Source organism: Ornithorhynchus anatinus, chromosome 3 (assembly GCF_004115215.2).
Source record: "Ornithorhynchus anatinus isolate Pmale09 chromosome 3, mOrnAna1.pri.v4, whole genome shotgun sequence".
Taxonomy (NCBI): domain Eukaryota; kingdom Metazoa; phylum Chordata; class Mammalia; order Monotremata; family Ornithorhynchidae; genus Ornithorhynchus; species Ornithorhynchus anatinus.
The window spans coordinates 82,819,061-82,845,756 of record NC_041730.1 but is presented as its reverse complement, the minus strand read 5'-3'; the positions used below and the strand labels follow the sequence as shown (position 1 = coordinate 82,845,756).

The 26,696-nt window shown below is 44.5% G+C and overlaps 1 protein-coding gene across 2 annotated transcripts in view; it reads right to left on the bottom strand.

Annotated features, from left to right (window-relative positions):
- The window catches only part of GRID1 (glutamate ionotropic receptor delta type subunit 1), an 842,873-nt gene that overhangs the window by 15,670 nt on the left and 800,507 nt on the right, over positions 1 to 26,696 (bottom strand). For both annotated transcript variants that reach the window (XM_029061433.1, XM_029061434.2), the window contains exon 14: positions 2,677 to 2,843. In XM_029061433.1, coding sequence (XP_028917266.1) covers positions 2,677 to 2,843 — 167 coding nt within the window. The remainder of the gene's footprint in view (positions 1 to 2,676; positions 2,844 to 26,696) is intronic.

The following is a 26,696-nucleotide window of genomic DNA, read 5'->3' as shown; positions in this document are numbered from 1 at the left end:
CTCTGCATAGTAAATGCTCAATAAATGCCACTGATGATTGACGGATTCTGTACTGGGAAAATTGTTTCCAAAGTACGCTGGATTTTCAGAACCATTCTGGGAGACTGAAGTGAAGAATTCATGATCCCCACAAAATGCAGGTGGAAAGCTGCCCCTCACATGGTAAAGAGCAAGGAATTAGGAGGCTGGGAATGATCTCTGGTCTCTTCACATCTGCTCTGGGTTATTAGTCCAGGAACACAATAATAATAATGACAACAATAATAATAGTTTTTGCTAAGCGCTTACTATGTACCAATCACTGCACTAAGCACTGGGGTGGATACATGCAAATCCAGTTGGAAACAGTCCCAGTCCCATGTGGGGCTCACAGTCTAAATCCCCATTTTACAGATGAGTTAACTGAGGCATGGAGAAGTGAACTGACTTGCCCATTATCACAAAGCAGACAAGTGGCAGAGTGATGATTAGAACCCATGACCTTCTAACCTCCAGGCCCAGAATCTATACACTATGCAATGCTGCTTCTGGAACACAATGTATCTGGAATACAACGTATCTGGAACACAGTGTTCCAGATGAAACCTTCAGAGGGGAACAATTGGCAGATGGTCTCAAAGAATCCTCAAGCCTAGCCTAAAATTTGTCCCAGCCAGCTTATTGGACAATGACATAGCCCACATTACTCATGTAATTCCTCATGTAATTCCATTACTCATGGAATGGCATTACCATTCCATCCCTGTCCCCTCTCCTCTACCTCTCCCTTTGCTGTCTTCCCCTTATTCCTCTGTTGCGGTCAGCTCATCCTCAGAAGTATAAAGCCCATACAGCCTAACCAAAGGTTATCTGTTGCCGACTTGTTCATTCCAAGCGCTTAGTACAGTGCTCTGCACATAGTAAGTGCTCAATAAATACTATTGAATTGGCTGGGAAAGAGGAAGGAGTACACCAGCATTCTGGCAAATCTGATTTCTTTTAGGGTCCAGGATTAGCCTGTATTTCCCAAGTGGCCCAAGAGATCCCCTAAGGAGAAGCTCTAACCTCTGGCAGATGGCTACTGGCATAGTCCATCCACTTGGAGTTGAAGCAAACAGTTCTGTTGTGTTGCCTGAACTAGGATGTCACTTTGCACAAAATGTCTGGCATTCCTGACAAATTAGTCATATTTCTCCCCTGAAATGTTCTCATTTCTGAGCCGGAGGTTTTTTATTAGCTCTCATTGTTTGTAACTTTTCCTTCTCCCGTGTATCTTTGCTCTCCCACACAGCTAATCCCACTTAACCCCTTGTGGGACAGTGACAGCATCTGATCTGTTCCATTTGTACTTTCCCCGGCACAGCACTCAACACAAAAGCAGGGCATAATAAATATTACAATCAATTAATTAATCAATCCTCTTTACAACTGGTCACTCGCCAAGCAAGATTCCCAGCAGTCACAGACACATCCTAACTAGTTTTGGTTTGAAAACAGCTGTGTCTATGTTAGCAAAAAAAACTCTTACCAATATGAACATCTCCTTTTTTTAATCATTCCAGTTACCTTTCATCCGGAATAGCCCAGAATGCAACACTGCAGCTTCCTCAAACAAGCTGTTTCTATGCATGTGAAGTACAATCTATCTAGCAGATACTGTTAAGTGCTTGATTAATTTTTCACGGACCAGGGGTCTGCTGAGTAAATCATTTCTTCCAGGGCTCCAGGAGCCAAATGAAATTAAGCCAGTTCCAACAAGGAAGAGAATCTTTTTCATCTCACTGGCATGATCTGAGCTATTTGCTAATAGAAATCCAAGGACACACCATACTATCATCGGGTCTCATCCAAATACAACCAAATTTCTCTAAAGATGAGCAAATACTAGAGAGCCTTATTTACTCAGTTGAATGCTAATACTCAGCTCTCTGTAGTGAGTGGCAAGAACGATGTAGAAAACTGAAATCCACATATAATCTTCAAAAACCTTTTAAATCACTTAATTTGACCTTCCCCTACTTCCCTGGCAAGTAGTTTAACTTTTTAAACACTCCTCCTCCACTTTCATTCCTCTTCTCCCTATCCTTCCCTTACCCCCAAGTCCTTCTCCAGGCAAAAGGATGAGACTCCCTCAAACCTACCCACCTAGATTCTCCCTTCAACTTCACAATTGCCCTGCCTAAATTAAGGCCTTGAACGGATTAAGTGGTGGATGTCTACCTATTGCTCATGTTACTCCAGGGAAAGAAATATCATCCCTTCCGGAGAGAAAGGTTTTCATTAAAAGAGCCCCCTGTAAGAAGTGGCATGGCCTAGTTGAATTAGCATGAACTGGGAGTCAGGGGATCTAGGTTCTAATGTTGGTTCCAGCACTTATCTGGACCTAAGGAAAGTCACCCAACTTCTCTGTACTTCAGTTACCTCATCTGTACATTGGGGATTAAGACTGTGAATCCTATGTGCGACAGGGACTGTGTCCAACCCGATTACCTTGTATCTACCCAAGCGCTTAGTACAGTGCCTGGCATGTAACTTTCCAAGTGCTTAGTACAGTGCTCTGCATACAATAAGTGCTCAATAAATATGATTGAATGAATAAGCCCTTAACAAAAACCATAAATAAAAGATGGCCTCATAAGATCCCCTGGGGAGAGTTGGGGGAATTCTGGGAGTTGCCCTAGGCAACACCAACATTACCTTTGGGAGAAGAGGTCCCTGTAGGGGCTGCCATGTTGGAGCGCGATCCCGTAGCCCTTACTGCTGATGCTGTTCCCAATGACGGTCACTGCACAGTCATCGTCTGTCAGGGCTGCGTACTCCACCACTGCGAGGTCCCAGAGAAAAGCGTAGCTCCCTTTCTTTGCCTGGAAAACCAAATCCACCAGGAAACCTAGTTAGAGAGTGACCAGCCTTATAAGCTGGGTGAATGAGAGGGGATAGAACTGAAGCCTACAGGATCAAAGGATTGGAGAGGGTCAACACGGACTTGTCATTCCTCACATCTGACGTATTGGGATGAAGTTCACCTACTGGAGCTGGAGATTCAAAACAAATGAAAGCAAACCCTTCTGCACCCAGATGGAATTTCTGCTCACAGGAAATTGGGCTAGAGGGAAATATAAAGAAGTTCGAGAAGGATTTGAATGTGTTGGAAAATATTAGTGATGAAAACTGGAGGGGAATGTTAGGGAAACTAAATATCCCGATCCTAACCACAAGAACAGATATAAAGAAAACACTCATCATGCTATTCCTCCTGGGGTCCTGTTGCCTTCGTAGAGAGATGACCTTGGTAGAGAGATGACTGGGCCGGTTAGGCCTTTAGTTTGACAATTTGCCATCTTTAATAATCACAGACTACAGAGGACATTGCCTTGGAGTTGATACTATTTAATGCAAATAGATGGACCATCAGTCTGACCGCCCAATAGCCACAGTGGCCATTTCCTTGAAATTGCTTTTTAATGCAAATTACAAGGTGACTATCTTCGAGGAGAGAGGAAAGGACTTGATCTCTAGATTGTAAGCTTGTTGTGGTCCGGGAATTTGTCTGTTTATTGTTTTATTGTTATGTATTGTTACTGTATGCATTCAATAAATGTGAGTACTGGCCTGAACGAATCTGGGCCTTTAAGGAATTGGTAGACTAAAATGAACAAGGCATTCATATACACATAGACACACCAACACACTGTCAACACACCGCAGAATGAGCACATGCCAGATGGTCCCCAGATGCTTACTTTCTCCTTACATTTCCCCTTTTCTCATTTTTCTACCTCTGGAGATGGATGGAAGGGAAGGAACAGAGAGAGCTTTGGAAGAGATGTGAGAGTGGGTGTTCGAGATAGGGAGCAGAGAGTCGGTACTCAATCTGCAGCGTGGAGAGCCTGCTGATGTGAGCCACAGCTGGGAGGAGCCTGAGGTGCCAGCCCAGTATTTAGGCATCTGTTTCTTCCCGGGCCCAGGAGAGCAGAGGCTCTGGATTCTCCCGCCGGCTTTGTTTGCGGCCAATATTGACTTATTTTAGTGCACACCTACGCAGCTGGACTCAAATGTCAGCCTTAATTAAGATTCAAGTTGGCGCCTGTGCACTGTGCACGGTGAATGCAAATCAATTTATTTAACATCAGGAGTGAAAAACTACTCTGGTTAGAAATTGAAACAAGAAATCATCACTTTACTGGGGTTAAAGTCACCCTTGCCTTCCTAATGCATGGAAGTAGTCTTCAGTAATCACACCGAGCAGAGTGGGATAGACTACCAGGTCCACTGAAAATCCAGGACCCAGGCTTGGGAGTGGGTATTTTGGGAAATGTGGGTGATTGAAGCTTTTCCATGAGGGAAAGAGACTGGATCAGAGGTGAAGTTAAAGGCTTTTTTTCCCATTATTTTTCCCATCTTCCTGACAACTGATTGGAATAAAACCCTTTACAGAACAAGGACCCAAGGACCTAGAGAAAGCACAGAGTGACAGAAACACATACTCATTGAACACCACAGACCTAGACCAGACACCCAGGTACCCAGAAAGGATTAGGCATAGACACTGCCTCCATGAACCTTGCCCTGACAGGACATACCCCAGGCAAATAAATATAATCATTCTTCCCAAACAGGGTTTGAGTTTCTGAAGCACCCAGTGTTCACGTAAACAAGTGTTTTAGCAGTTGCTCTGGGTCTGAAGCCAGGCATATACAGAACACCATTTATTCTGACATCAAATCACCTGCATCCAGGCAGGTATACATTGATGAAAGAACCTTCAAATTTTACAAAAGTGTCTGTCCAAACCTTGGAGGAGTAGGGGTGTGGGTATGTGTGGGAAGAGATGGAGGGTGAAGAGGCAGCATAATCCAGTGGGAAAAAGATGGAACTGGGAGTCAGAAGACCTGCACTGTAGTGCAAGATGTGCACAGACCAGAAAGTATCTCAGTTTCTTCACCTGTAAAATGGGAATTTGATATCCACTCCCCTTAACTGTTAGATTGTGAGCCCTTTGTAGGGCAGAGACTGTTGTCCAGTTTTATTATCTGTATCAATCACAGGGCTGAGCACAGTGCTTTGGCATATAAAAAGTACTTAATCCCATAAAAATCTCATAATTATACCAAACATCATCAGCATCCTTTCTGATCTCCCAATCTCCTGTCACTCACTGCTTCAGTCTACACTTCACTCTGCTGCCCGGATTATCTTTCTACAGAAACACTCTGGGCATGTCACCCCCCTCCTCAAAAATCTCCAGTGGTTGCCTACCAACCTTTGCATGAAGCAAAAACTCCTCACTATTGGCTTTAAAGCTATCAACTTGCCTCCTCCTATCTCACCTCCCTTCTCTCCTTCTACAGCCCAGCCTGCACACTCCGCTCCTCTGCTGCTAACCGCCTCACTGTGCCTCATTCTCGCCTGTTCCACCGTCGACCCCTGGCCCATGTCCTACCTCTGGCATGGAATGCCCTCCCTCTTCACATCTGCCAAACTAGCTCTCTTCCCCTCTTCAAAGCCCTAAGGAGAGCTCACCTCCTCCAGGAGGCCTTCCCAGCCTGAGCCCCCCATTTCCTCTGCTCCTCCTCCCCTCTCCATCGCCCCTACTCCCTCCCTCTGCTCTACCCCATTTCCGGCCACACAACACTTGTGCATATTTGTACAAACTTATTATTCTATTTATTTTAATGATGTGTATATATCTATACTTCTATTTATCTATTTTGAAGCTATTGATGCCTGTCTACTTGTTTTGCTTTGTTGTCTGTCCCCCCCTTCTAGACTGAGAGCCCATTATTGGGTAGCAATTGTCTTAGTTGCTGAAGTGTACTTTCCAAGCACTTAGTAGAGTGCTCTTCACACAGTAAGCGCTCAATAAATACGATTGAATGAATAAATGAAAACACGTTTCAGTGCTTCTGATGGTAATATGCCCAACATAAATACACTAGGCATTTTGAGCAATCCCCCTTCTAAACCAATCTTTAAGGGACTGTACCGTCTGTCCAGGTGGGACACTTATAGGTCATTGACATTATTCTCTTGGAAAGTTGAACCCAAATAATTTCCTCCAAAGACTTCTCATTCATGGCAAGCACCACCCCATTATGGTGAGGGAGTCTTCTCTTTAAGAAAGAAAGTCAAGGCTCTTGGGCTAAAGCACCTCCAGTAATGAAGCATGAAGTCAACCCAGACTAGTGAGGTGTAGCCTTGGATGAATCACATGAACTCTCTGGGCCGCATGGCGTTAACAAGTGGTAAACTGTGCATCATAACACTCGCTCCTGACTGGGTCATAGGGATGCTATGAGAGGAGGCTTTTCTTTGCATTACTTCTTCTTGGAAGAAAACTAAACACAACAAAACAATTATTTCTATAACAGTCTGGGTTCTGGGAACTGACTCCCAGTTAAGCCCATCTAGATTGCACATTTTAAACCCCTAGAGCCTGGGGACTGTGTCTTTTCCTTCTACTATATTTCAATATTTTGGCGGTCCCCTGATCAACGCAGCCTTATCAGAAAGCTCTGAAATACCAGCATTGGACCTGTATACGAATGCTGGAGTCAGTGGCAGTTGAAACTGATCTTGCCCCCTGAGTTCTGCATTGGGGCCAGGTTATTTGGCCCTCAAGGTCTCAGACCCCTACTTAAAAGTGCTGACCCCATCATGGGTGCCTAAGCTCTGCCCCTCTGCTATAGAAGATGGTAGGTAAAGCAGGGAAGGAATGTTGGGAGCTTTGTCATTTTGGACCTGGGCAGATCAAAAATGGGAGGGAAACATATTCATTTTCATGTTTAAAATTTAGTTACCATTCAGTGTCTGGGTTTTCCCTTGATTTTAAGCTCCTAATGGCTGGGGGCTATCTTTAGTTGATATTTTCTATGTTCCCATGTCCCCCTTCCAGTGTTAACGTGAAATAGAGTTGGGTGGTCAGCCTCATGGACTGAAAAGTCACAAACTAAAAGCATGGTATCACCGAGAGCTGCAGAACAGAACAAATGCCTTTTACTGGAATGGTGGATAGGAGCTTCAGGGCGAGGGGTGATGGTGAGTGGCTGAGAGGTGGCATTAGTAGAGGTGAAAGGGGGTTTAGCAACAAGGGCTGGCTACATGTCAGAGACAGCCAGCCCAGTGATTGGGGATGGGGCCAGAAGCCTCACCTTTCCCTGGCCTGAGTCCACATGGGAAGGGGCTCCCACCTCTGGCATCATCAAGAGACCCTTAGCAACAGCTTCATGCAGTTTACTGTCACCGTGAAAGAATGAATGATAGAGAATCCAGGTGTGAGCCACACAGCAAGTGAAGAACAGCTCGTTGGCTGCAGCCTGAACTCCCCTGTATCAGACGCTCAACAAATAGCCATAATAATCAATAATATTAGTAATGATCTGTTTCCAAGCACCTAATAGATTGTAAGGTCTTTCACTATATCGCATGCTCCTTGAGAGGAGGGATGGTGTCTAGGCCTAGTGGATAGAGAATGGACCCAGGAATCAGAAGGACCTGGGTTCTAATCCCAGATCCGCCACTTGTCTGCAGTTTGATCTTGCGCAAGTCACTTCACTTCTCTGTGCCTCAGTCAGGTCATCAATAAAGTGGGGATTAAGACTGTGTGCCCCATATGGAACAGGGACTGTGTCCAACCTGATTAATTTGTGTCTGAAGCCATACATATACACAGACCCATTTCTTCTGACATCACATCACCCCAGCACTTAAAACAGTGCCTAGCATATAATAAGCACTTAACAAACAAGAAAATTATTATTATTATTACGGACACTATCGTACTTTTCGAAGTACTTACACAGTACTCTGGCCACAGCAGGCGCTCAATAAATACCACTAATTGACTGACTCATATAGTTTTCTATACTCTGTAAATGCCCAGTAAATATCGATAATGATGGTGATGTTCTTTGAGGAGACATTATGGGTCTACTATATTTTACACTGAACTGCCTTAATTGCCTGGAATGCAAATTGATGGGAATGGAAATAATTAACCTAGTACGAGGGATCAAAGTAACTTGTCATGCCAATCCCGATTTCCCCTAAATTTATCTTGGAGCTCAGTTGTGCCAAAGCAATCTGAGCTTCGATGATCACCTGAGCTCAGCGCTGAGCCCATTTCAAAGCCATGCTTCAACATAGCATGGCAATCAAATAGAATCACCAGGGACTGAAATGGGGCAAGCCATGGTGGAAAAGAAAATGAGGTCCAGTTCTCATTCCCTTTTTTTATGGGACATTCACCCTGGAAACACGAACAGCACAAACCAAGTAAAAGCAAATCCCAGCCCTCCGGACAAGCCAAACCCTCATTCCGGCATAGTGAAATAAACTCCATTTTATTCCATTTTATAGCCTCATGCCTCTGTGCTTATTGCTTCTAGACAGACTCAGGGGTGGAAAAGCAAAACTGTCATGAAGAAAACAGTGTTTATAGCCCTGCTGATCCAAGAAAAAGTGGGGAGGGTCATAAATGTTGTTAAAAGATCTTTTGTAATGATTTCCCTCCTTTCCCTCCTCTGGGTCATCTGCCTCGCTGGGAGGGCAATGAAGCTTTGCCTAGTGGGGGAGGAAAGGGAACTTCCTGTTCTGGCTCTGTCCCTGACTGGCTCTGTGAACTTGGGAAGGTCAGTTAGTTTCCCTCCTTCCCAGGCCCCTCAGCCCCACGAGGATAGGCACAAGTCTTATTCTCTTAAGGGAGGTTTTGGAGGAATAATTGACAAAACCCCTCTCGTGGATTTCTCATGGAATCTCGAGTCTAAAAGTCTCTGTGGAAACCATCCTGCCCACACACTGCCCCGTCTTCACTCAAGGCTCTGTCTTGTGCCTCTCACTCCACATTCTGGCAGGATTCTAGGAACGCTTCTTCAACCTTACCTAACTGATTCATGACCACAAGCCCCTCCCTCCCAGGAAGTTCTCCATTAGGACTAAACACACCCATAGCCCTGGAGCTCCAAAATGGTTTACCTCTTCAGAGTCTCTAGACTTAGTCCTCCTGCAGCTGGGACTTCTGTGACTCTTGGTCTCAGATATCAGAGAAGCCTGAAGCCCTGCTGTTTCTGTAATATTTTCCATCATCTTGTCTTGTTTCATTTTTCCTTGGCCTCCGACTTCCTCCCCTACTTACTCTTATACTGGGAGCTGTTTGGGGGGCAGGGATCGTGTCTATATCTCATCTGATCACTTCTTTCTCCACACTTGGTATAATGTACATAGTCTGTCACCAAATTCTGTCAGTTCTGCCTTCACACCATCGCTAAAATCCATCCATTCCTCTCCATCCAAATTCCTACTACGATGATCCAAGCACTTAACATATTCCACCTGACTACTGCATGAGCCCCCTTGCTGACCTCCCTGCTTCTTACCACTCCAATCCATACTTCACTCTGCTGCCTAGATCATTTTTCTTAAAAACAATTCATTCCAGAGCTCATCACTCCTCAAGAACCTCCAGTGGTTGCTCAACCACCTCCACATCGAACAGAAACTCCTTACCATCAGCTTTAAAGCATTCAATTAGCTCATCCCCTCCTCCTACACCTCACGGATTTCTTACTGCAGCCCAGCCCTCAAGCTTTGCTCCTCTAGGCCAGCTTCCTCACTGTGCCTCAATTTTGGCTAGCTTGCTGCTGACCAGTTTCCAACATCCTCCTTCGGATCTGGAACTACCTCCTTCTCCACATATGCCAGACGACCACTCTCCCCACCTTTGAAATCTTAGTAAAAATCACATCCCCCCAAGAGGTCTTCCCCAATTAAGGCCTCTTTTTCCAGACTCCCTCTCCTTCTGTGTCATCTATGTACTTTGAGCCATGCCCTTTAGATGCTCGGGATTTGCTTCACCCTTGAACCCTCAGCTCTTAAGTACATATCCGTAATTTATTTATTCATATTAATGTTTGTCTCCCCCACTAGACTGAAAGCTTCCTTTGAGCAGGGAATGTATAAGCCCCCCTTTTCCTCTGCTGTCCTCCCTCCCCATCACCGCCACTTACTCCCTCTGCTCTATCCTCCCTCCCTGCCGCACAGCATTTGTGTGTGTATATGTATGCATTTATAATTCTATTTATTTTTGTTAATGATGTGCATATAGCTAAAATTCTACTCATATTGATGCTATTGATGCCTGTTTACTTGTTTTGATGTCTGTTTCCCCCCTTCTAGACTGTGAGTCCGTTATGGGCAGGGATTGTCTCTATTGCTGAATTGTACTTTCCAAGCGCTTAGCACAGTGCTCTACACAGTACTAATAACTAAATAAATCGACTGAATGAACGATTGAATGAATATACAAACTCTCTTGCATAGTACTCACCCAACTCTTAGTACAGTGCTCTTCAAACAGTAACTGCTAAATGAATACCATCAGTTGATGAATGTATTAATTTGCTTTGCACACAGTAGGTGCTCAATAAATACTAATTACTACTACTAATCCACTAATCCTTCTTCACTGCCAGATGCATTTGGGATTTGAAACCAGATTTCCTTCTACGCCCAAAGCAAACTCGTTCCTCTTTCCCTTGCTTTGACTGAGTAACAAAGACAGGAGGCTGGCTGTGTGGCTATCACCCATGGAATGTCACAAACAGAGGATCGTTACTGCCTAATCTGTCAAAGGGAGAAATTTAGCTGTGGGATAGGAAAACAGTTCCTCAGAACATATGTATCTTCAGTCCCTGCGAGAAGAAGTACAGAAACAAAATCAGTTCAGCACCCCGAGTCTACTGTTAGGTTGCCAGCACATCAAACTACGGAAATCATGATAATTATTAACTAAAAAAAGACAGGGAAAGAGGAGCTGGCTATAGGGAGAAAACCCTTCCTCCTGCAATAAAAGGTGGGTAATCTGCCAACCAAGCAGATTACAGGAACCCAGCCCACCCAGGAAGGAGACTGAAATTGTGTGTCAAATAACCTACCTGGTCAATTGCTCTCCAAAGCCACTTTTTAAGCCCAGGTCTCAGGCTCTCTCCTGCATTTTCCAAGGAAGCTCTGCAGGTCAGAGCTAGGAACAGGGAGCTGACACCTGCTTTGGAAGATGCCTCTTCAGGGGAACACGGCCCCTAAAACGACTGTGCTCTAACACACTTCTCCTCTTATGAGAGAAACAACGAGGACACAGAAATTCTTCACATCTGGCAAACTCTAGTTTATCTACTGCAGATATATAACTAAAATTAGGCAGGTCTTTGTTCCAGAGATGGGGGTACGTTGAACAGAATCTAGGTCAGGCCTTTAAATCTCCTAAAGATACCACCCCTCTGCTCTCTGGATAGGAAATGGAAATAGCGGTTGAGTTACTGCTCTAAGCCCCCAGTGGCATCTGGAGAAGCTCATCCTAATAAGAATTTAAAGAGAACATTGTCTAGTTTTATTGCCATATAAAGGTTGGGGGCCATAAACAAAACCAGTAGTAAGCTGAAATATCAGAGGCCTTACTCTCCACAGTTTTGTACTGGTAATGAAATGAGATTACATTGTTTCTAAATGCATGAGCGATTTCCCAGAACCATTGTACTGCCTAGACTTTCTGAGAGTTCAGCTCCTCTGACAATGACTTCCTTGCCCTCTCCCCATATGTTCTAATTCCCATTCTAGAGGGAAAATGTAAACATTGTCTACTAGTGAGACCATACATAGCAGCTTGGCTCAGTGGAAAGAGCACGGGTTTAGGAGTCAGGGTCATGGGTTCTAATCCGGGCTCCACCACCTGTCAGCTGGGTGACTTTGGGCAAGTCACTTCACTTCTCGGTGCCTCAATTACCTCATCTGTAAAATGGGGATTAAGACTGTGAGCCTCACACGGGACAATCTGATAACCTTGTATCTACCCCAGCGCTTAGAACAGTGCTCGGCACATAGTAAGCGCTTAACAAATACCAACATTATTGTTATTATTACATACTAAGGTATTCACTGGCAAAATTCCTCTCACCACTGCTATTTGTATGTCTAGTCATGTCTTCTAACCTACTGTCTTCTCCCAGTTGCCTAGTAAAGTTCTCATCATATAGTTGATGGTTAATAAATGCTATTAATTGATTGTTTGCCATCCTGGACAAGTTGGTAGAAGAACTGGTAGTAACAGCAGCAGCAGCGGTCTGTATTGAGCCCACAGGTGAACTGCACCATACAAATTACTTGGGAAAATACAAAAAAAGAATTGAGCGAGGCCTCCCGCCCATGTGAGCTTTAGCCAAACATAAAAATATTCACAGGCAAGGTAAACGGAATGAATAATTGAGTGCACAATTATGATACTTGTTAAGCGCTTATTATGTGCCAAGCACAGTTCTAAGCACTGGAGTAGATACAATGGGCAAAGTCCCTGTCCCACAAAGTGCTCACAGTCTTCCTCCCCATTTTACTGATGAGGGAACTGAGTCCCAGAAAAGTGAAGTGATTTACCCATATATTTATATAAATATATAAGTATATTAAATTATATATATATGTATGTATATATAAATATATGTGTATATACATATTTACACAGAGAGAGAGAGAGAGAGATATCTTCTCCAATGCTAACCTTCTCAGTGTACCTTGATCTTGTCTAGCTCAGGGCCAACATCTTGCCCACGGTCGGCCTCTGGCCTACAATATGTCCCCTCCTCATGGCATAGAAGCAGCATGGTGTAGTGGATAGAGCAGGGGCCAGGGAATCAGAGGGTCATGGGTTCTAATTCCAGCTCCACCACTTATCTGCTATGTGAACTTGGGCAAATCAGTTTACTTCTCTGTGTCTCAGTTACCTTATCCACAAAATGGGAATTGAGACTTAAGCCGCACGTTGGACATGTCCAACCTGATTTGCTTGTATTCACCTCAGCGCTTAGTAGAGAGCCTGGACCATAGTAAGTGCCAAACAAATACCATAATTATTATTATTGTTATATCTTATAGACTGTCCCTCACTTCAAGGCTTACTGAAGGCACATTTCCGACTTCTTCAACCACCTAGACCCCTTTCTCACCTTCCTTCTCTCCTTCTCCCTGCCCACTCTGATCCTCGGAGACTTCAACATCCATATGGATGTACCCGATGACTCCTCTGCTGCCCACGTGCTATCCCTCCTCGACTCTGCCGACCTCCTGCTCCACTATATTGCGCCCACTCACCGACTCGGTCACACCCTCGATCTCGTCATCTCCTACCACTGCACTATCTCCTCCCTCACCAACTCTGAAATCCCTCTCTCTGACCATAACCTCACCTGCCTCATCTCTCACACTCCCTCCCCCTGCAAATCTTTGCTACTGCCCCACAGACACCTCCGCTCTCTTGATCCCATCCGTCTTGCCAAAAGCATCTCTCCTCACCTTGCCGCCCTGTCCTCACTTCCCACTCTCGATGATCTCCGCTCTCAACTCCACCCTCTCTACTCATCTCGACTCTCTGGCCCCCCTTTCCCTCTGCCGCTCTCGCTCCACTAACCCACAGCTCTGGATCACCTCCTCTTTCCGCCTCCTACGCTCCTATGCTCGAGCTGCCGAGCGCTGCTGGTGAAAGTCCAAGCACCAAGCCAGCCTCACACACTTCAAATTTATCCTTTCCTGCCTTAACTCTGCCCTCTCCTCCGCCAGGCAAAACTTCTTCTCCTCCCTCATCGACACCCATGCCCATCACCCCCGCCAATTGTTCCAGACCTTTAACTCTCTCCTTAGGCCCCCTGTTCCTCCCCCTCCCCCATCTCTCACCCCCAATGATCTATCTGGCCACCTACTTCATCACAAAAATCAACACAATCAGGTCTGAGCTCCCCAAAGTCACTCCTCTGCCTCTCCCCTCCCCCCCACCAACCCTCTCCCCTACTTTCCCATCCTTCCCTGCAGTATCCTCAGAGGAGATCTCCTCCCTCCTCGCAAGTGCCACCCCCTCCACCTGCGCCTCGGACCCCATTCCCTCTCACCTTTTTAAAACCATCGCCCCTGCCCTCCTCCCTTCCTTAACTTCTATTTTTAACCACTCAATCTCCAATGGCTCTTTCCCTGCTGCCTTCAAACATGCCCACATCTCCCCCATCCTAAAAAAACCCGCTCCTGACCCCACTTCCCTCTCCAGTTATCGCCCTATCTCCCTACTACCCTTCCTTTCCAAAATCCTTGAACGAGTCGTCTACAATCGATGCTTAGAATTCCTTAACTCCCATTCTCTCCTAGACCCCCTCCGATCTGGCTTCCGTCCCCTCCACTCTACCGAGACTGCTCTCTCTAAGGTCACCCATGACCTCCTTCTTGCCAAATCCAATGGCTCCTACTCCATTCTAATCCTTCTTGACCTCTCTGCTGCCTTTGACACTGTCGACCATCCCCTCCTCCTCCATACCTTATCTCACATCAGCTTCATGGACTCCGTCCTCTCCTGGTTCTCCTCTTATCTCTCTGGCCGGTCATTCTCAGTCTCCTTCACAGGCACCTCCTCCCCCTCCCATCCTCTAACTGTTGGAGTTCCTCACGGGTCAGTTCTTGGCCCTCTTCGGTTCTCCATTTACACTCACTCCCTTGGTGAACTCATTCGCTCTCACGGCTTTGACTACCATCTCTACGCAGATGACACACAGATCTACATCTCTGCCCCTGTCCTCTCCCCCTCCCTTCGGGCTCGCATCTCCTCCTGCTTCAAGGATGTCTCCACCTGGATGTCGGCCTGCCACCTAAAACTCAACATGAGCAAGACTGAGCTCCTCATCTTCCCTCCCAAGCCCGGTCCTCTCCCAGACTTCTCTATAACCGTGGATGGCACGACCATCCTTCCTGTCTCTCAGGCCCGCAATCTCGGTGTCATGCTTGACTCGTCTCTCTTGTTCACCCCACACATCCTATCCGTTACCAAGACCTGCCGGTTTCACCTTTACAATATCGCCAAGATCCGCCCTTTCCTCTCCACCCAAACGGCTACCTTACTGCTACGGGCTCTCGTTATATCCCGGCTAGACTACTGTGTCAGCCTTCTCTCTGATCTCCCTTCCTCCTCTCTCGCCCCGCTCCAGTCTATTCTTCACTCTGCTGCCCGGCTCATCTTCCTGCAGAAACGATCTGGGCATGTCACCCCCCTTCTTAAACACCTCCAGTGGTTGCCTATCAACCTCCGCTCCAAACAAAAACTCCTCACTCTAGGCTTCGAGACTCTACATCACCTTGCCCCTTCCTACCTCTCCTCCCTTCTCTCTTTCTACCGCCCACCCCGTATGCTCCGCTCCTCTGCCGCCCACCTCCTCACCATCCCTCGGTCTCGCCTATCCTGCCGTCGACTCCTGGGCCACGTCCTCCCTTGGTCCTGGAACACCCTCCCTCCTCACCTCCGCCAAACTAATTCTCTTCCCCTCTTCAAAACCTTACTTAAAACTCACCTCCTCCAAGAGGCCTTCCCAGACTGAGCTCCCCTTCTCCCTCTACTCCCTCTACCGACCCCCCTTCACCTCTCCACAGCTTAACCCTCTTTTCCCCCCATTTCCCTCTGCTCCTCCCCCTCTCCCTTCCCATCCCGTCAGCACTGTACTCGTCCGCTCAACTGTATATATTTTCATTACCCTATTTATTTTGTTAATGAAATGTACATCGCCTTGATTCTATTTAGTTTCCATTGTTTTTACGAGATGTTCTTCCCCTTGACTCTATTTATTGCCATTGTTCTTGTCTGTCTGTCTCCCCCGATTAGACTGTAAGCCCGTCACAGGGCAGGGACTGTCTCTATCTGTTGCTGACTTGTTCATTCCAAGCGCTTAGTACAGTGCTCTGCACATAATAAGCGCTCAATAAATACTATTGAATGAATGAATGAATCTTCCATCTACTCTAGCACTTTGTATAGTACTTGACACATAATAAAAGAATAACAAGTACCACAGTCGTGATTATTATAATGTAAATATGTAAGCATTAGAGGTGTTTGATAGGTTGCTAAGGCTTAGAGTGGGGGGAGTTAATCAGAGAAGAGTTACTGGAAGAAGTGTGATTTTGAGAGGGCTTTGAATGGGGGGAGAACATTGTTGGTTTGTTGGTTTAGGGCAGGGAGGGAGTTCCAGGCTGGGGGAAATCATCAATCGTATTTGTTGAACACTTGCTGTGTGCAGAGCACTGCACTAAGTGCTTGGGAGAGTACAGTACAGCAGATTTAGTGGACTCAATCCTTACCCACAAGGAGCTCACAGTCTAGAGGGGGAGACAGACATTCATATAAATAAATTATGAATATGTACATAATTGCTGTGAAGATGTAAATGTAAATGTTGGGATTTGTTAAGCGCTTACTATGTGCAGAGCACTGTTATAAGTGCTGGGGTAGACACAGGGGAATCAGGTTGCCCCACGTGGGGCTCACAGTCTTAATCCCCATTTTACAGATGAGGTAACTGAGGCACAGAGAAGTTAAGTGACTTGCCCATAGTCACACACCTGACAAGTGGCAGAGCTGGGATTCGAACTCATGACCTCTGACTTCAAAGCCCGTGCTCTTTCCACTGAGGGGGTGAATAAAGGGAACAAATCGAAGTAACAGTAACAAAAGTAACAAAATAACCAAGTAGCAGAAGGGAGTGAGAAAGAGAGGAAATGAGGGCTTAGTCAGGAGAAGCCTCTTGGTGGAGATGTGCCCTCAATAAGGTTTTGAAGGTGGGGGGAATAATTGTCTGTGGGATATAAATAAGGAGGATGTTTCAGGCCAGAGGAAAAATGTGGGCAAGAGTTCTATGGAGAGATAGGCGAGATAGAGGTACAGGGAGTAGGTTGGCATTAGAGGAATGAAGTTTGTTGGCTGGACTGCAGTAGGCGAATAGCGACGTGAGGTAGGAGAGGGCAAGGTGATTGAGTGCTTTAAAGCCAATGGTAAGGAGTTTCAGTTTGAGTGCATGGACATTGGTCGATGAGTCAACGCTAAGACACAGTTAGAAGGAATGGAGGATTGCAGGGAATGGAGAGGAATGGAGAGAACAAGCAGGGTAATAGTGGGTTAGGGGACCTGATATGTAATTTGTGGAGAGCGGATGGAAAGCCTTGAAGTCTACTGTGAGATTTTGCTTCATGGAGAAGGCAATGGGAAGCCATTGAAGGGTTCTGAGGAGTACATTCAAGTGCTTAGTACAGTGATCTGCACATAGTAAGCACTCAATAAATACTTTTGAATGAATGAATGAAAGGGAAAGTTGTGTAATGAGTAATGGTTCAAGAAAATAATCCTCACATCATTTTGTAGAATAGATTGTCAAGTAGAGAGAGTGGCAAGGAGGCAGGGAGATCAATGAAGAGGTTGATACAATAGTCCAGCCATGATATGACAAGAGATTGGACCAAGGTGGTAGCATTTTGGGTTTTAAGGAATGACTGGATTTAGAAAATGTTGTATAGGAAAAATAAGAATGATTTTGCAGTAGGATGAATATGAGCAGTGAAAAGCAGTGAGGAATTGAAGGTGACACCAAGGTGGGGGGCTTCTGGAACATGGAGGATGATGATGTCATAGAAAGAATAGAAAGCTGAGAGGCCATTTGGGTTGAGGAGGGGAGATAATAACAATAATGATAAAAATAATAATACTGGCACTTGTTAAGCACTTACTATGTGCCAAGCACTCTTCCCCCACTGGGGACGGGGGATACAAGGTAATCAGGTTGTCCCACATGGGGCTCACAGTTTAATCCCCATTTTCCACATGAGGTAACTGAGGCACAGAGAAGTTAAGTGACTTGCCCAAAGTCACACAGCTGACAAGTGGCGGAGCCAGGATTAGAATCCATGACCTCTGTCTCCCAAACATGTGCTCGTTCTACTGAGTCATGCTGCTTCCCTGATGAGAGTAGTATGGTTTTAGACATGTTAAGTCTGAGTTGCCAGTGGGACAGCTCTACAGGAGAGGCAAGATTGCAGGTCAAATGAGGAAGGGGTTGAAAAAATAGATTTGGGAGTCATCTGCATAGAGCTGATAGCTGAAGCCATGCAAGTAGGTGAACTTCCTGAGAGAGTAGGCTTAGAACAAAAATAGTAGGGGGCCCAGAATAGAGCCCTGCAGGGCACCTATAGCTAGGGACTGGAAGGAGAAAGTGTCAGAGAACAAGACTGAGAATCGATCAATAGTATTTATCGAGCTCTTTCATGATAGCAGAATGGAATGGGTGGGATGTGGCACTACAGAACGTCCCTTTGTCCCAACCTAGCATAAACCCAAGGTGTTAGTAAGCAGTAAAATGGAAACCAGAAAGGATAAACTAGAGTTTAAGCTCGTTGTGGGCAGAGAATGTGTCTGTTCATTGTTGTATTGTACTCTCCCAAGTGCTTAGTACAGTGCTCCACACAGAGTAAGCTCAATAAATACGACTGAATTAATGAATAAAGTGAAGATGGGGTCAGACCCCCTAAAACTCTGAAAAGTGATTGGGTAAGATTTCACCCCCTCCTCACTGGAGATGATGTTTTAATAGCTTCTCTGAGCTATGTTACACTCCTTGGGCAGAACTTCAGGGAATTTGGTGATTAGGCCTTAGAAAATGGTACTGGACAAAATTCTCATGGTGAGTGGTAATTCTCAACTGAAAATGACAATCCACCAATCAATGGGCACCGTTGAATGTTCACCCTGATAAAGAACTCTGGTTTCCTGCCCTCAAGGAGCTTTCAGGCTAATAAAAGGAGACTGTAAGCTCCTTGAGGGCCTGGAACTTGTCTACCATCTCTGTTGTACACTCCCAATCGCTTAGTAATACTATTGAATTAATGAAGTGCTCAGTAAATACCATTAATTGATTTATTGTTAAAGCTTTTAAACAAGAGATGCTTTTAAATTCGGGACAATCAATCAATGGTACTTATTGACAACTTACTGTGTGCAGAGCTCTGTACTAAGCACTTGGGAGAGTACACTCCCACTTGTTTGCTGTGTGACCTTGGACAAGTCACTTAACTTCACTGTGCCTCAGTTCCCTTATCTGTAAAAATGGGGATTAAGACTGGGAGCTCTGTGTGGAACAGGAACTGTGTACAATCCAATTAACTTGTATTTACCCCAGCACTTAGAATAGTGTCTGGTGCATAGTAAGAGCTTCATAAATACCATTTTAAAGAAAGAGAGTACAATATGACAAAGTTGGCAGACATGTTTCCTGCCCACAAGGCGCTTACAGTCTAAAGAGAGAAACAGACGTTAAAATAAATTGTAGGTATGTACAGCTTGGCTCAGTGGAAAGAGCATGGGCTCGGGAGTCAGGAGTCATGGGTTCGAATCCCGGCTCTAGTACTTGTCAGCTGTGTGACTGTGGTCAAGTCATTTCACTTCTCTGTGCCTCAGTTCCCTCATCTGTAAAATGGGGATTAACTGTGAGCCTCACATGGGACAATCTGATTACCCTGTATCTACCCCAGCTCTTAGAACAGTGCTCTGCACACAGTAAGCACTTAACAAATACCAACAATATTATTATTACATGTCCAATTTCCCAATAGAGCTAGAAGGATAACAGAGTTTCATACCTGTGGTTGTTCCCAACTGAGCTTTTCTTCCCTATCAGGTTAGGATGGATTTAAGATAAGAGTTATTAAGTGCCCTGATAAATAAAATGTGATAAGGTTGGAACAAGACTGCCACTGGCAGGGTAAATTGTGCTTCTTTATCCTCCTGGAATTATTTGAAAGAGTTAACAAAATAGAGGATTAAATAGAGGATGGGAAAAGATAATTTATTTTTAAGAAGATTTTGATAAAGTCCTTCATGAGAAGCTGTTAAGAAAACTTGGTAACCACCCGATCAGAGATAAAATCCTGCCACTCGGATTAGACGCTGGTTATGAGATAGGGAGCAAAGAACAGAATAAATGTCCCCTTTGCAACCTAGAGAAAGGTTAATAGTTGGGTGTTTGGGGAACGTAATAGAACTGGTGTGGCCTGACAAGGACCCCACCAGCCCTCCTTGTGGTACCAAATTAATTTTATTAGTTCAGACCAGAGAGGATAGGAGGGACATCCATAAGGTTCATTCAAAACAAGGTAATTGGGCAGCACAGTGATAGAAAAATCAAAGCCAGCAAGGCAGTACACTTCAGAAGGGACAATTTCTACTATTCATGAACCTTAACAGGCTACGCATTCACTGTAAGTCTCAGGAAAAAGACTACTGAACCACTGGGGGCTCCTCAGTGAAGAGATTGACTCACTGAGCAGCACTAGCCAAAGAAGAGAATAAGATGTTATGAGAGCACTGTAAAAGGCAATAGAATCTATCCTAAAAATCTCAGGCCATTATGTTATAGAGTCCAGATACTAGCAGTGACAATGAGAACTCTTATATTTGCTCCTCTTCTGACCTGAATGATTTTAAATTGATCTCTTAATAGTACTGTGCCAGTTTCTGTCAAAGCCATTAACAGTGCCATTAAAGTCAAGGTCCAGACAGCACAGGCTTCTAACTCTGACAGTGGCAGCAGAATGAGAGTGGAAGAAACCACGTGAAGGTCGCCTTCACTAACATATATTCCCTTGTTTAGGGTTAGATCATCTAACTTTCCTCTCAATATCCCTAACTTTCATCTTTACAGCTCTAATTTAACTTTGAGTAAATCATTATGAACTATTCGAATCCAACTGACTCTTGTGCAACCTCCTGTGGGAAGATGATGATGATGATGGAGAAGCAGCGTGGCTCGGTGGAAAGAGCCCGGGTTTGGGAGTCAGAGGTCATGGGTTCTAATCCCGGCTCTGCCACTTGTCTGCTGTGTGACTTTGGGCAAGTCACTTCACTTCTCTGTGCCTCAGTTACTTCATCTGTAAAATGGGGATTAAGACCGTGAGCTCCATGTGGGACAACCTGATCATCTTGTATCCCATGCACTGCTTAGAACAGTGCTTTGCACATAGTAAGCACTTAACAAATACCAGCATTATTATTATTATAAACATATTCCCTGAGTTTACCCTCACCTAGTTGAAGTAGCATTTCCTGCTGTTTGGAATCTCACCTGCAACTGTTAATGAATGACAGGGCTTTGGTGAACAAAAGACAGCATGGCCTCATGGAATGAGGGAGTCAGAGGACCTAGGTTCTAATACTGAATCTGGCACTTATCTGCTGTGGAATTTTGGGCAAGTCACTTCAGTGCTCTGTGCCTCAGTTACCTCATCTCTAAAATGGGGATTAAGACTGCAAGTCCCACATGGGACATGGACTGTGTCCAATCTAATTAGCTTGCATTTATCTTGGCACTTAGTAACTTAGTACGATGCCTGGCACATAGTAAGTGCTTAATACCAAAAAAATAATAACAGTAATCTTGCAAGCCCACTACATGATTTGCAAAGGGCAAGCATGCCCTCTTTATGTCCTCTGTCCTACCAAACTAAAAAGCCAGCCCTAATCTTTTCCATCTGTCTTTATTCAGAAGTGTCTCTAGTCCTACTGATGTCTATATGTAAAATGGTTAAACCAACACATCTCTATGTCCCTTCCCTTGGGGTGAGAAGATAATTCACAATTAAGGAGAGGGAGGTGAGAAACTGCCTCCTTGGGTAGAAGAGAGTCTATTCAGTCTTCCAAGGTCCTGGGACAGAAGTAGTAGAAGAAGTTTGGGTCCTGGAACAGTGACTTAGATTCAAATTCTCAAGAAGACAGCGACTTTTCCATGGGACCTCTTGTAAATACAGAAGGGAGAGCTCTAAGGAAAAAAGGTGTCAGCAGGACATATTTCACTTGGCATAAATCTGGAAAGGATTTGGATTCAGTTGGCATCATGGAAGTGGAAATAGTGCTCTGTCCAACCTGATTTTTTTAGGATCTCACCCACTTCGTCTCAGCCTGACCTTCTCCAATAGGCATTAAAATCTACAGGGTCTGGCTGGCCCAAACACCAAATTTACCCAGAAGAGCAACCTGTTTAATGGGGTGCCTTTCCATCAAAAGCCACTTCCTGGCTCTGGTTCCATATACAGCCAACATAGCAGTGGCAACAGAAGGCTTCACCAAGAAAGGAAATTCTGATTTCACAGTTCTCTCCTTATGATTTTATCTGAGAGAGAAAGCCAGAACAAAAGATAACATTTGAATGTAAGTTAATTCACTTTCCCTATCAGCACCACTTATTGCGGAGCCCTGGCAAACAAGGAGGAGCAGTCTGTCCAGTCTCATTCAACCTTTTTAGGTTCAGTCTACCCTGGCACAACTCGGCCTCTCAACCTTCAGTAACCTAAGATCCAGCATCCAGGCTCAGCCCATTAAAAGCTCCATGTGATCTGCTAGCTTTTCCTAAGACAATTAGTAAACATGTATAGGACTTTGTCTCCCCAAATGTTATGCAAAGACCTGCCTTGAGGTCTATGCGGAACTAGTACTATGTAAGTCCTCAATATATACTAAGACAATGCTCACAGATACTTTTTCTGAAGACTGTGTGAGGGACTTATCCAGACTGCCAAATAGAATCAGCGATTAGGTCCATTATTCCTACTTCACATTCGTGTAAGCCTTTTATCTCATCCACAATTACTCTGTATTACATTGCTGAGACATTAGAGCCTCACAAAGCCCCAGTTGAGAAATCTAGGATGATTATACCTACCTGGCAAATAAGAAAATTGTACAGCAAGTCTCTTCACTCAAGGCCAAAATAGAGAATCTGCTCAAAGAGACCTAACTAGATCTCAGTTGGGAAAGTCTCAGTCAAGGGATCTCGTCTCTGAGCTACTGTGGCATTGAGAACCCGATGAAAGGGGGTGTTGGTGGATGAGTGCTAGACTGAAGCCTCTGGCCTTTTAATTCTCTCTCAGATGGGTACTTTCTAGTGCCAAATTTCTTTTAAAACATTCCTAGTTCTTCCAGGCTCACTGCCCATGACCCTATGCTCACTGGGATAGCTCTGTTAGCTCTTTTGAGTCACCAGAGGAAATTTATCAATAATAATAGTATTTGTTAAGTGCTTGCTATGTGCCAGAGACTGTACTAGTGCCTGGGTGGATACAGGCAAATCAAGCTGGACACAGTCCCTAACCCATGTGGGGCTCACAGTCTCAATCTCCATTTTATAGATGATACAACTGAGGCACTGAGAAGTGAAGTGATTTGCCCAAGGTCACACAGCAGACAAGTGGCAGAAGCCGAGATTCGAACCCATGACGTTCTGACTTTTAGATTCGTGTTCTACACTATGCTGTTTCTTATTTAATTAGGGTCTAATTTAATTAATAGTTAATGAAATTAACAAATTAATTTATCATTTAATTAATGTTCCCTTGATGAATGCCTCAATTTCCACTGTGGGTACTACCGAGAAGAGATTTACATTGGGGTACATGAAAGCACTAAATGGGTATAGCCACCACTGTAGAAGATGTGGGGACTGAATGGGAATTTTGGGCTTCCCAGCAAAAAGTAATGGCACAACACAGGGGCAGGTGATAAGGGCATGTCTCGCTCTGTAGGAAGAGCAGGAGCTATTTTCTCCTCACCCGCTCTGACTGCTAATACCCCTGGTTCCATAAGACAGATGGTTCAAACACTCAGTGAGTTTGTGTGCGTTTTGGGAGGGAGGTTGGGGTGCATTTAGAGAAGGGTGTGAAGATAAACTGTGGCTAAATATTAGAGTGGATAGAAACAGGGAAATAGATATTGGAGATGAAGGGTGTTTAGATTGTGAGCTCCTTGTGGGCAGGGATCATCTCCATCTCTATTTGTTGCTGAATTGTACTTCCCAAGCGCTTAGTACAGTGCTCTGCACACAGTAAGCGCTCAATAAATACAATTGAATGAAGTGAGACTGCTAGGGTATAGTTATCAGCAAAATTTGAAACTCCTTGTACTAGGAGGCCAAAGGAATGCTAAGTGGTAGATAGGCGATCTTTATCAGCTATAACAGGATTGCTGTCTAGCATGACATGCCAACAATGAAACAATGGAAAATAAACAATTCCACACCAAGAGGCCCATTGATTTTCAACTGATTACAATCCAAAACAATAACCCAAACTACCTAATTTGAGGGATTCAATGGGCAGATTAAGGACCATGGCTAAGAGGTGAGATCATTTTTTTCTCCTTAACAGAAAATAGTTTAGATTAGGCAACCTACTAGAGAGAAGGAAAAAAACAACAAGAGAATAGTATCTCTCTGTGAATGAGCAGTAAAACAGTGTATGAACTCAGAGGAAGGATAATAAACAAGCCATCAAAATTACTAAACCCTCGTAGAATGCTGTGGATTTGGTAAATAATCTACTCAAAACAATGGTAACAAAGCTAGTACAATGTTAGCATCTCATTAGAGAAAGCCGTAAACTCCTACAGTGTTTGCCAAAATAAAACCCCCTAAATATCAAGAGATTAAGATGGAAATTGAAAATAGAAGAGCAGCATACCTTCACTTGGGACTAAACACTGCATAGGAGTGAGGCCTGGACTAATCAAGACAATGGTAAAAGCATGAAAGGGATGCTTAAATAATTAAACCACAATTTCAGGACTAAATGAAAATCAAATAGGAACAATAAAATTGCTTAAATACATGGTCAGATGAAAAAAAAAGTCAAGTTAGCACTCCAAAACCTATTACAGAGCAAGCCTAGATTGAGACCAGTCTTTTACAATTAAATTGTTTGGAATTCTCCTGAATGTGCTGAGGTATTTTAGGGCCCAAAACTGCTCTGGTATAAAATGGAAATATCCAGATAGCAAAAACTCTTTGGGTTTCAAACGGAGAATAATAATAATAATAATAATAATAATGTTGGTATTTGTTAAGCACTTACTATGTGCCGAGCACTGTTCTAAGCACTGGGGTAGACACAGGGGAGTCAGGTTGTCCCATGTGGGGCTCACAGTCTTAATCCCCATTTTACAGATGAGGTAACTGAGGCACAGAGAAGTTAAGTGACTTGCCCACAGTCACACAGCTGACAAGTGGCAGAGCCGGGATTTGCACCCATGACCTCTGACTCCAAAGCCCGTGCTCTTTCCACTGAGCCACGCTGCTTCTCTATAACAAATACTATTATAATTAGCCAGAGATGTTTTGGGATTTACCTTTGCCAGGGAGCATCAACTGGAAGCAGCATGGTGTAGTGTATAGAGCATGGGCCTGGTACTCAGAAGGTCATGGGTTCTAATCTTGGCTCTGCTGCTGGTCTGCTATGTGACCTTGGACAAGTCACTTCACTTTTCTGGGCCTCAGTTACCTCACTTGTAAAATGGGGATCAGTGCTGTGAGCCGGTTGTGGGACAGGGGCTGTGTCCAACCTGAATTGCTTGCACCTGATTTCCTCCCCCAGTGATTAGTTCAGTAAGTGCTTAATGAATGTCACAATTGTTATTATTATTAAATAATGTATTAGGAAAGAATGATTAGGAAAATGTGTTAGAATAGATTGCTTCGAAGTGAGGAACTGCATCTTCAATAGATGCTACTGCTATTTCTAGAAGTAGTACAAAATCATCTGGTTTATTTACTGTTATGGTTCAGAATGGAAAATGTGGAAGGTAGGGTTTTGCCTTTAGAGACCTTAACTTCTAGCATGTTGGTACTTTAAAATTGCTTAGAGCCATACCTTGATCCTTTGAATGTACTAATTCAAAGATTGAAACAGTGGAACAGTTGCCATACATAGACTGAAAAGCTCGCCCAAGAGTCACAGAGAACCTCAAGGAAACGTTCAAAGTGTCAAAGATTAAAAAAAAGAGAGATCTAAGTAACGTTCAGTCATATTTATAGAGTGCTTACTGTGTGCAGAGCACTATACTAAGCGCTTGGAAAGCAACATACCCTCATCTCACAGCTGAAAAGGTTTTCACAGGCTGAGAGAAATCATCCCTGTTTCCCTTCCTGTGACAAAGATTGGCCTTTCCGTTGGAATGCCTTGGAAGGTACTAAATCCAGATTCTTGTCAGGATTCATGGTTACAATTCACGCCTTTATTTGTCAGGAAGAGGAACTTCAACAGGTTGCCAAAGCCCTAATCCAATCATTACTGGTTCAGGATAATAATAATAATAATAATAATGTTGGTATTTGTTAAGCACTTACTATGTGCCTAGCACTGTTCTAAGCGCTGGGGTAGACACAGGGGAATCAGGTTGTCCCACGTGGGGCTCACAGTCTTAATCCCCATTTTACAGATGAGGGAACTGAGGCACCGAGAAGTTAAGTGACTTGCCCAAAGTCACACAGCTGGCAAGTGGCAGAGCCGGGGTTCGAACCCATGACCTCTGACTCCAAAGCCCGTGCTCTTTCCAGTGAGCCAATCAGCCCTTCATTTACCTCCAAGTTCAGATTCTTTAGAGCCACTCCAAATGTCTCACCTGCCTCCATGGAATTCCTCCCTCATCAACCTCCAAATTTCATAGTCCCCTCAGGGGAGTTTGAAGTCCCCTGAGTTTGCGGTCTAAGCAGAGGTGACTACTTTGCATTGCGAGTCCAGGACTGCAAATGGGATGGAGGGTTTTCAGGGACAAGTAAGGGGGATAGCAGGAAAGTGGTGGGCAGATTTTGAAGAGCTATTAGGTCTGGAAGACCCAGTTTGGGGTCTTTCTGGCCTTCCTCAGAAGCTCGAACTGCTGTGGAGAAAACAATGACTCCGACTCTCTCCCCTCCCCACCACCACCAGCGGAAAACCCAGGGGAGCAATTCAATCAATCAGTGATATTTATTGACCACTTGTTGTGTGCAAAGCACTGTACCAAGGCCTTGGGAGAGTACACTACAAATGAGTAGGTATAGATGATCCCTGGCCATAGGGAGCTT